Source organism: Neolamprologus brichardi, chromosome 3 (genome assembly GCF_056152115.1).
Source record: "Neolamprologus brichardi isolate AB-2024 chromosome 3, ASM5615211v1, whole genome shotgun sequence".
Lineage (NCBI taxonomy): Eukaryota > Metazoa > Chordata > Actinopteri > Cichliformes > Cichlidae > Neolamprologus > Neolamprologus brichardi.
The window spans coordinates 7,760,500-7,771,945 of NC_142106.1; the positions used below are offsets into that span (position 1 = coordinate 7,760,500).

The window sequence follows — 11,446 nt, forward strand, 5'->3', positions numbered from 1 at the left end:
ATAATTTCTGCTACACTGGCAGGGCTAGGGGCCAGGACTCTCCTCTTCGGGTTCTGGGGGGATGTTGCTAACTCCGGGTCCAATAACAGGTACTACACCCGCAGTAGATGTGCTCGGTCTTGCTGCAAGCTATCAAATACGGTGCATTTCTCGGCTTTTAAAAAAACGCTATGTGTCGCCAGGTGTTTCATCGGATTTGAGGTGTTACTTTCTTTGCACAGTATCACCTAGAAGAACTTGTTGCAGGTTGCTGAGTTTGCATCTTTTGCTGTGAAGTACAGCCAGACTTTTGACCATTTCGCCTTGGGTATTTTTAATCTGTAGCTCTGCTCGAAAAGAACGTACATACCTGGGCCCGCCTACTATCCTGGGAAACGTAAAATGATTGGCTAGAATCCAAAGTGAATGACATCTCAGGAAAAAAGCACCAAAATGTATGCTGCTTTTGGTCTGGTTACTACCGTTTATGTGGTGTTAAGGGGTGGCTGCGTGCAGGCAGGAGAAGGACCCAAAGTGCAGACTCCGGAGACAAAACTTAAACTCAAAAACTGCTTTAATCTTGAACTCAAATAACATAACAGGGAAAAACAAAATAAACTTACACCGAAGGAATGAAAAAAAAAACACACAGCTAACTAAACGGTAGATCGCGACAAAGACAAACTGAAACACAGGGCTTAAATACATAGAGGAAGCAATCAGGGAATGGACAACAGGAGGGAAACACAGCTGGGGCAAATCAGAACTGACGAGACAAGGAAGCGTAAACTGAACACACTGAGATAAGACAGAAACCTTCAAAGTAAAACAGGAAACACAAAACACAGACTGAACAAAAGACACAGACTCACATGCAGGCACTACAACAGAGGAACAGAGACGTGGGACCAGGGCAGACACAGACTGGACACGGGGATACAGCAGACAGGGGAGACAGCAACCAAGGATTACACAGAAACATAAACCATAAGACAGAACTCTATCAAAGAAACCAAAGACTAGAAATGATAAACAATATAATCAACTCAAAAGCCCTGGGTCAACGACCCAGGCATCCTAACATGTGGTACCGGATACCGGTACCCATCCCTACTCTTAAGGCCTGGAGGTGGTCACCCCTGTACTAAGATGTAAGGATGCTTTTTCTTTACCTCATGAAGTGGACGTGGAAACTGCAAAGTGACAATGAACTTCAGTCTAGGGCAAAAAAATTTGTCAATGTCTGCACTTGTATGGTGTCTGTCCTGTGTGGATTCCCTTATGCTTTTTCATTGAGCTAATGTCCAGTGGTGAAGAATGACCCACACTGGTCACAGATGTGCTTTTTGACCCCACTGTGGAATAGTTCATGTATTTTAATGTACTTGGTGTGTGGAAGCCTCTCCCACATTCTTTGCAGTCATTCATTTTGTCTTCAGTGTGTCTACGTTGATGTGGTTTTAGGTCCCGTTGATGTTTGGAAGTTTTTCTACAAAGGTCACAGAGAAGCTTTCCCACCACCACAGTGACGACAGGGCTGAGAACTGGATCAATCTGTGTTGCTCTGATTCTAAACAAAGACAGAGTAAGTCAGGAAATTCCTTCAATGTTTTTATCCTGAATGTCGCCTGAAACAAAGAGCATCTCTGCCAACGTCCAATTCCATTTTACTGTTTACATTATAACACTCAGTATAACTCCATAAGTTTACTGATCAGACTTGTTCCAAACAATCAGGTTACAATTACAAGATAAAAAATATATACATATCTCACAGTAACTGCACTTGTAGAGTTACTTTCTGGTGTGGATCTTTTGGTGTTTTTTCAGGTGATGTGGAGATTTAAAAGTCTTCTCACACATGTCACATTTATAAGGTCTCTCCTCAGTGTGGATAAACATGTGTTGTTGTAACTGTGCATCTGTTGCAAACAGTTTCCCGCACTGATCACAGCGGGAAACATCATTTCCAGTGTGAATCCGTAGGTGAATATTTCGGTCGTATTTGTTGCTGAAACTTTTTCCACAAAAGTCGCAGCTGTACGCCTTAATTCCAGAGTGGGTAACTAGATGCCTCTGTAAGTCACTATTTTGAGCAAACGTCTTGCCACACAACTCACAGCTGTGTGCTTTAACTCCACTGTGGATGATATGGTGTAATTTTAAGCATTTACGATGGGTAAAAGACTTTCCACATAAGTTGCAGGTGTATGGTTTAACTCCACTGTGGATGAGTTGGTGTGTTTTAAAGTTTTGAGCCAGGGTAAAAGACTTTCCACACAAGTCACAGTTGTACGCTTTAAATTCACTGTGGATGAGTCTGTGTGTTTTTAATTCTCCAGCCCGGGTAAAAGACTTTCCACACAAGTCACAGGTGTGTGCTTTAACTCCACTGTGGATGAGTTGGTGTATTTTTAAGCTTCCAGCCTGGGTAAAAGACTTTCCACACAAGTCACAGCTGTAAGGTTTAACTCCACTGTGGATGAGCTGGTGTGTTTTTAAGCTTCCAGCCTGGGTAAAAGACTTTCCACACAAGTCACAGCTGTAAGGTTTAACTCCACTGTGGATGAGTTTGTGTGATTTTAGGCTTTGAGCCAGGGTAAAAGACTTTCCACACAAGTCACAGGTGTGTGCTTTAACTCCACTGTGGATGAGCTGGTGTGTTTTTAAGCTTCCAGCCTGGGTAAAAGACTCTCCACACAAGTCACAGCTGTATGACTTAACTCCACTGTGGATGAGTTTGTGTGATTTTAGGCTTTGAGCCAGGGTAAAAGACTTTCCACACAAGTCACAGCTGTATGACTTAACTCCACTGTGGATGAGCTGGTGTGTTTTTAGGCTTTGAGCCAAGGTAAAAGACTTTCCACACAAGTCACAGCTGTACGCTTTAACTCCACTGTGGATGAGTTGGTGTCTTTTTAAGCCTCCAGCCCTGGTAAAATTCTTCCCACACTCATCACAGCTGTACGCTTTAACTCCACTGTGGATGAGTTGGTGAGTTTTTAAAGTTCCAGCCTCGGTAAAAGACTTTCCACACAAATCACACCTGTACGCTTTAACTCCACTGTGGATGAGTTGGTGAGTTTTTAAACTTCCAGCCTCGGTAAAAGACTTTCCACACAAATCACACCTGTACGCTTTAACTCCACTGTGGATGACTTGGTGTTTTTTTAAATTTCCAGACTGGGTAAAATCCTTCCCACACTCATCACAGCTGTATGGTTTAACTCCACTGTGGATGACTTGGTGTGTTTTTAAGTCTCCAGCCCGGGTAAAATCCTTCCCACACTCATCACAGCTGTAGTTTTTCTCTCCCTTTCTTCTGTGCGGTTTGTCGGCCTCCTGAGAGCGCTGACTTCTTGCTCCATGTTGGTCCTGCAGTGACAGAGATACAAACAGAGGCAGTGAGTGAAATGCAGTCGTGGACCAAACTGAAACTCCCTCCGTCAATGGAAACAAACATGTCAACAAACACATTGTTGGTGTGTTACCACCACCTTCTGGTCATAGTATCACATTACAATAATGTGCTACAATGAGAGTTGTAATGAAAGTTACATTATTGAAGAAATATTTATAAGTGGAGAAAATCTTTTACACATAAGAAATTGCAAGTTCAACTGATGATAATGTTGTTTCAATGTGTGCTTATAAAATATGATCTTTGTATTTTCTTCTAACTTCTGTGGTTTTTGGTTGTGAATGTAGATTTTGAATGTAGAATGTAGATTCTGTATATATGGAGGAGCCCAGGATGCAAAAGATAAAGCTGATGTTAACAGGTTTTTCAGTAACAGTGTAACTGTGATATTTTTCTCACCTTTTGTGTTGAAGTCATTGTTTCCTCTGTAGTGGCTGAGCTGAGTCCAAATGGATGAAATTGTCCTTCTGCTGCTCCACCAGACTCTTCTGCTCCTGTTACTCAGTTGGGACACACACAAAAAATACTATATATATATATATCTGTCTGTGAAGGTTCTCAGTCATCCAGGTCATCGTAGTCTAAGGAGCTTGGAAAGAAAAGCGTCTGGACTTCTTTGAGTTGCTTGAAGACGTTTCACCTCTCATCCGAGAAGCTTCTTCCATTCTAAGGGTCAAATGGTGGAGAGTCCAAGATTTAAACCCAGTGGGAGTTTCCCCCAAAGAGGGACAAAGGACCCCCTGATGATCCTCTACCTCAGGGGTGTCCAAACTTTTTTCACTAAGGGCCACATACATAAAAAATATAGGAGGGGCTGGGCCACTTACTAGAAATTAGGTTTAACTTCAGTGTATTAAAGTTAGAAAAATCAGTTAAAAGTCGTCAAATATGTTATGTTGTTGAACATAATTAAAGACAAAACTGCCTTCATCACAGCTTTCCATAAATGGATCTTTATTGATCTATTCAGAAAAAACTTTGGTAGCTCATTCTCAGAACAGCAGCCTTAGATTTCTTCTTAGACAGAAGATTTACAGCACAGAGAAAAAAACAATAAAGGGGAAAATGGGACGGGCACATTTCAAGTTTGTTATTTAAGTTATCAGGCTTAGCAACACACCTATTAACGTTCATTTGAAACCATTATCAACATTAACAGACTGAACTGGACTTAATAACAGGAGTGCATAATTTTAGTAAATTATTCTGGTGAGTATCAGCTGCGCTGGGTATGTAAATCGGGCCATCCAGCTGTGGTGCTGATCGCCACTCGTGCCAAAAATCCAAAAAATGCCACTTGATCATGGAGTAGAGCTGCATCAGATGAGATCAGCTGACTTTGCTATTTGCGTGCACTGCGCACAGCGGTGTGTACTCTGTGTGTTAACAAGAAAAACGCATATAAGAAAGTGGTGCAGAAAAGCAGGGTAGTGACAGAATTGATGCACATTATTGGAATTTGAAGCGTGTGTACCTGCACATTGACACACGGGTACTGTGGAATATATTTTTTACTCACCTAAAGCGCTCGTGCTCTCGTCCACTCCCCGCAAAAAATTAGCAGCTGTGCGGTGTCTGTGGCATCGGGTGCTCTCATCGCATGCGATGGAGTAAAAATCAAAAGCACAGCTTTATCAGACAGTTGCAGTTTAATGTTGGCTGACGAGTCTTCAGTGCACAACTGTATTTCTGGACACGCTGACGTTGTTGAAGTCCTGCACTTTTTCCGGGCACATTATTTCGGTGACTTTAACGAGGCCGTGTTTTATGAGGTCTCCATCTGAAAAAGGCTTGCCATGTCTTGCGATGAGTTGGGCGACCTCATAGCTGGCTATTGGAGCCTTTTCCTGGACAATTTGAGCACGAAAAAAATACTGTTGCTGACCCCGCAGGAGAGCTACCCCTTGCTTTAATTTCTGCTCTCGCTCAGCACCAGTGTAGGATGCATAAGCCTGATGTTTGGTTTCATAATGACATCGTACATTATACTCATTCATAACTGCCATAGTTTCAGTGCAGATCAAACAGACACACTTCCCCTTGAATTCTTTGAAGAAATATTCACTCTCCCACCGTGTCTGAAATTTTCTGTACTCACTCTTCTACCTTTGGCTCCTTTGGTTCTGCCATGTTAACTTGAGGTAAATTTCTTCTGTGATTGTCCTTTTTGGTGGAGCAACTGCCTTGATCAGCAGTAGCTCCCCCTGGTGTTACAACTAAGAAGTGCCATACACTCAAGCAAAAGTTGAAGTGCGGCACATATTCTATTCTATTTATGAAATTACTTGCGGGCCAATTAAAAATGGATGGCGGGCCACAGTTGGCCCGCGGGCCGGAGTTTGGACACCCCTGCTCTACCTAATCACATGAGCAAAGGTGTGAAAGCGGGTGTGGGTCACAATCAGCCAGGGTTTCGGGTGAGCTCATTGTGAAACCTGGCCCCACCCTATCATGTGATGTCCTGAGGTCAGATGGCCCAGGATGTGAGTGGGCGTTAAGGCGAAGAAGCTTCTCAGATGAGAGGTGAAACATCTTCAAGCAACTGAAAGAAGTCCATTATGTTTGACTTTATGACTTTCTGTGTGGTTTCTGGGATGCTTAGGACTCATATTGCACTGCTGGAAATAGTTTATTCTGATGCATATGCTGTTTTTTTTGCAAATTTGCATTATAATATTTATTTTTGTTTTCTTGCAGTATATAAAAATTGCTGTATTTCAAAAATAAAACTACGAAGACACTTAAAATAAATTTCCTGTGGTGGGAAACTATTTTGTGCAACTTTTTTGTATTTACAGTTTTGAGGGATAAGCCTCTTAAATTTCTCTAACTAGAAATGTATGTTAAAAAAACAAAAACGATTTTACATTTTTTGTAGTTATTGCACTTTTTTGCAATGTATGTAATAATTACTATGCACTCAATGCAGACTTATTATTAAGATTTGGGCTATAATGCTTGTATTGATGTATAGCAACTTGAAATGCTCCCAAAAATGGCACTACAGCATGTAAAAATGTAATATAAGTTCTGGCGGACTTGGTTCTATGGTAGGTCTTAAAGGGTTAGTATGCTGCTGAGAATATTGCCCAGAATAAGCGTATAGTATAGCTTTTATTTTGGAAAGAGCCATTTCTCTATAATAAACTCTCTTTTCCAAAGATGAGTGATTTCTCGATCAGATAGATTTATTTTATTTTATTATTTTGTTGTTTCAGCAACATTAAATTTAAAAACTGTACTTTAGAGTTCAAATATATATTTATAATTTTAATAAATGACAAATTAAAACGACATGAACATTTTTTGTATCAAAAAAATATCAAACCGTGAATTTTGTGTATCGTTGAACCCCTAATATATACACATATGTGTGTATATATTATCAACCTTTGTATATCGGCTTTATTTACACTGGAAGTACATAAAATACAGATGCATCTGGAGATCATCCTATGAAGTCCTATTCTAAAGGCTGATTGCCCTCCCCCCACGCTTGTATCTGTGCCTTCCTGGGGGTGGGGGTTGGTTGTTCTCCTGCCCTGCAGCCCATCCTTTTGTTCATATTCCAAGACCATTCTTACCCCCTAGCAACCGCCATTTCATAATGTTGCAAACAATCACAAACTCTACAGTCTGTCTAACTCCAATGTCTACCAAACAATCTATTATTCTCAACATAAACTGAACCTGCATTAAAGTTAGCTCGGTGCTTACCTTTAGATGAGCCCACAAACCGAGAGAAACTCCGTGATGAAGCTGGAAGTCTTTCCAAAAAGGAAACAGATCAGGGAGCAGAGACCCACGTGGTTTACGCTGATCTCAGCTAAGATCCAGGAGACAAGGGTGTGCAGATCGATGCAGATATCGATCCAAACGTTGGTAGTGGTATATGTTCCTGTAAGTTTACTACTTTACTCCCGTTTCATGAAAAAGCAGCTCTCTCTGCTCGACTCCTGTCCTGGACACACACTTTCTCCGCCCCTTTTTCCTGGCTCTGTGGTGATTTGTAACTGTGCGGTCACGTGACGCAGCTGCGCAACTTAACCACGTGGGGTGTTATTTCAAAATTAGTGCCTATCTCCTTTTCATAACTCTTTTCCTTGGCCTCAATGAAAACGTCATCGTGGGAAGTAGAATTACCAAGTACTCATGGAAAGAGAGGAGCGGTGCTGAGAACTGGAACAGGCTGTATCCCAATTCATGTTCTGCAGCCTTAACGGTCCACAAGGGCCGCGTACTCAAAGACCGCTAAGGCCGGAAGTGCGGGGCTTGTGAAATCTAGCCTCCGTTGCGCTGCCCAGGTTGCCTAGCAACCATGATACTAACCGCTGGAAACGTTTCATATAGGGCTGGGTATCGTCACTGATTTTTAGAATCGATTCAATTCCGATTCACAAGGTCCAGAATCGATTCGATCCACGATTCGATTTAATTCGATTCGATTCGATTCACTTCGATTTGAATATGGGAAATTTTGACAGTCAGAAATATTATAATTCTGATTAGTACGTTTACATATTTTTGTATCTATAAAAAGGAAGCTGACACACGCAAGACTTTAACAGAGGTGTGAGCGTCACAGCAGATGCCTTTGTGTCAAAGTAGCTGAAGATAAAACACAGAAACACATGAAGGTGATTTTTCCTGGCCTGGATTTTATAAAAATATTCTGCAGTACATCAAAAACGAAAGAAAACCATTAATCAACACATGAACATTACCTCTGAAGTTACAGCGGTTTTATTAGAGACACGGCTAAGCATTTTGCATTTTGCATAATTTTAAAAAGTTTAAATTTGTTCAGCATTGAACGGCAGAAATTAGGTTTTCTTTTCGGAAGTATATAAAACAGAAAAAAAAAAAGTCGGCCGATAGCGCTGTAAACAATGGTAGACTTGTGCGTAACAAGCAAGCGAATAATAGAGAGAGAGAGAGAGAGAGAGAGAGAGATGTGCATCGTGGTTGAAGCAAAACAGTAAAAGTAAGAGTGAATACTTGACGATGTTTTTGTGAAGCGTAGTTTGGATCTTCTTTTGCTGCTGGTTCGGTCAATATTGTTTGGAGAGACATCAAACTAACAGCTTTAGAATCAGCGCATAAAGGGCGTGAACACAAAGCGCAGACCCGTCGGCTTTCAGCCCCAACTGTGAGAAATTCGACATCTAACTGATTCTGATCCGCGGGCTGCGCTGTGTGTTTAAGTCTTTGTGCAGAATCCGTGTTCCTGCTCTCATTTACTGTTTTAGCTGTTTGGTGATTGTTGAAATTTTGTGAGATTTCACCTGAGATTCTGGCATTTCGGGCAAAATAAATTTATATTAAAAAATCGATTCAGGATTTTAATGAATCGATTTTACGTAATCCAAGCCAGAATCGATTTTAATCGATAAATCGATTATAAAAACCCACCCCTAGTTTCATACAGTTTTGTATGTATGTACTTTGTTTGACAGAAATGACGAAGAACATATTTTGTACTTTTGTTTGTGTGTTTCTACACGAGCTTTGTGTGATTTGATAAGTATCTGAGGCTGAGACCACAGGACTGTAAACATGATTGTTGGGCTTCATTTCTGTACTGAACAGTCATTTAAGATTAGCTAGTAAATAACAAATAGTTAATGTTGTTCATGAGACTAAAGTCAGTGTAAATATGATATGACCAATATTATAGTTATTATATTAATCATTATTAGTTATTACAGCAGTGAGTTTGAACTCTCAAATCAAATCACTTTTATTGTCACATCACATGTGCAGGTACACTGGTACAGCACATGTGATGTGAACTCTGTGTCAAATACTGAACTTCAGTAAAGATTCAAGTTGCAGTTATTTATATTTCCCATCACCTTAAATCTTCACTCAAAGACAAGTATCTTTTACATATACATGTATTATATATAAGAGACAAATATTGTTCATTTAATTTGTTGGCATTACTAAATTTGGCTCAATGCTTAGTCCTAAAGTGTATATTTATTTTCTTACTCTTCTTATATACATTGTTTGTTCACTTGCACTGTTGTAACTGGAGCCTCGTCGTCTCGTCTCTCTATATTCTGTACTGTATGTAGCAGAGATGACAATAAAGTTTTACTTTGACTTCAGCAGCAAGCAGGCGCACCGAGGGCTCTCGTGCTCACTTTTTGTATGTAGAATGTCGAAAAAACATCGGTACAAATTATAAGTCTGTATTATAATGTCTGGTGTTTTCGTGTTTGTGACAAAGTGGATGAGAAGACCATTTGTCCATATTCTTAGTTAACATTCTTGTTTTGATTTAACCATATTTCACATGTAATCTGCAATAGGCAAACGTCTTCTATCCCGGGTTTGTTTATGTTTTGCACTTTTACAGGTTATATAATATAACATCTTGGTTTAAATCAATTCCTACAAGTTTGTTAAGTTAACATGTTATTTATTTCAACTGTTAATTTGTATTGTTTAGAACTTACCTTACCTACCTGTCTTCCAGAAGCAAAAGGAGGAAATGTATTTTTACTTCCTGCTTTATAGCTTCTGGGTTCATCTGAGGTCACAGGAAGAGACCAAGTGCAGAAGGGGAAGAACTCTTATAATTTAATAAAGTTGATTTTAGAGGGTTTATGAAGAAGTAGATTTATTGTTATAATATGTATTGATTACACCAGAGTTCATGTTGCCAGTAAAGAGGAGTAGTGGAGGTCTGAATATAATCATGTCCATCGTATCTACCTACTGAATGGAATAGTCCAGAGGAGAAATTGTTTGATTAAGTGGACTATTTAAGCAGAAGAACTCAGGTGTTTCAGGAAAGGTTCGGGTCAGTGTAGCTGTGTGCAGTTTGACCTTAATTTCCGTTGATTTAAGTTCAGTTATGTTTATTTGAACTGAGTTAATTATAGAGTTGAGTTTCTTATTTGTTTCTTTGTAAATATTGTTTCGGTCACAAAATGGTGAATAAATCACTTGCTACACTGGACAGCATCAGTCTCCTGCACTTCTTTGACCGCATAAGTCGAGTCTTACCACAGTGTTTGTTGGTTTATTTTATTTTATTTTATTTTTTAATTTTGCGAGTTGGTTAATAGATGCCGCTTCAGCCCAACACACATCAAACGTGTGACGCATGGTCACGCTCCCTCTGTTTCACTTATCGACGCGCTGGGTACCCCCCTCGCGTGGAGAATTGACGTGCAGGGTCCTCTTATTGAATACTATAGAACTCCCTAAACGTTGCTTATTGACGAGAAGAGATTTCCACGGAAGAGCCTGTTGTCTGTATATTTATGCATTTCCAAAATCACATTGTAGTGACGTGCAGTGAACACAATGAATTATAAATATAAACAACTACCTGAAAAACAGCAGATAAGTTAAATACATTAGTATCGCTTATTGCATTTATGGAAGCAGTAGCGGTTTTAGATACGGGCGACACGGGCGGTTGCTCGGGGCGGCATCACGGGCATCGGCAAAAAAAAAAAAAATGCTCGTACTCATGCTGCACGTCAGCCAGCGCATATTGGGAATGGTACAGGCACCGATCGGTTTTCTATCGTCCATTTGCTGGGGGTAAGGACGCCCTTCGTTTGCGAGGTGCGCCTGTTGCTTGCGGCTAGTGATGGGTCGTTCCGAACGAAATGGCTCTTAGTGCAGGCTCTTTGACGTGAACGACGCGACCCGGCTCCTTATCGCAAGCCGTCACGTGGGGTTTTTTTTGTTTTTTCTTTCTCTCAGCCTCTCTCGCACTTTTTTTCGCTTCACTCTGCACGCGAGCCGTGTGCTTTACGCTGGGAAGAGGGGGGAGGGGCGATAGTTACACTCAGTAGCACAGGAACAGAGCCAGAGGGAGAGAAAGAGAGGCACGGACAACAACGTCACATTAGAAAGGTATAGTAATCATCCACAACTATTTTCAGTTGCAGATGATAAAGGATTCAGAAAGTTTATTCATGCAGGTCCATATGACAGAGAATATGCATCTTCTTTTTGTTTTCATATTATAATTTATATTTAATTGTGTTGTGGTTTGCAGTGTTTTGTGTTGTTTCACTT

At 40.5% G+C, this 11,446-nt stretch overlaps 1 protein-coding gene across 2 annotated transcripts; it reads right to left on the reverse strand.

The window, feature by feature from the left end:
* Nucleotides 1-460: 460 nt before the first annotated feature.
* On the reverse strand, nucleotides 461-7,358 carry LOC102795256 (uncharacterized). 2 transcript variants are annotated; one of them, XM_087831908.1, is made up of 3 exons: nucleotides 7,118-7,358; nucleotides 3,800-3,894; nucleotides 461-3,354 (listed from the first exon to the last, which is right to left on the reverse strand). In XM_087831908.1, the coding sequence occupies exons 2-3, from the start codon at nucleotides 3,815-3,817 to the stop codon at nucleotides 1,774-1,776; spliced, it is 1,599 nt and encodes a 532-aa protein (XP_087688034.1). In that variant the 5' UTR covers nucleotides 3,818-3,894; nucleotides 7,118-7,358; the 3' UTR covers nucleotides 461-1,773. The 2 variants fall into 2 exon arrangements, with proteins under 2 accessions (XP_087688034.1, XP_006809733.2); XM_006809670.3 differs by lacking the exon at nucleotides 7,118-7,358 and having other exon boundaries at nucleotides 3,800-4,258.
* Between the last annotated feature and the right edge of the window lie 4,088 nt (nucleotides 7,359-11,446).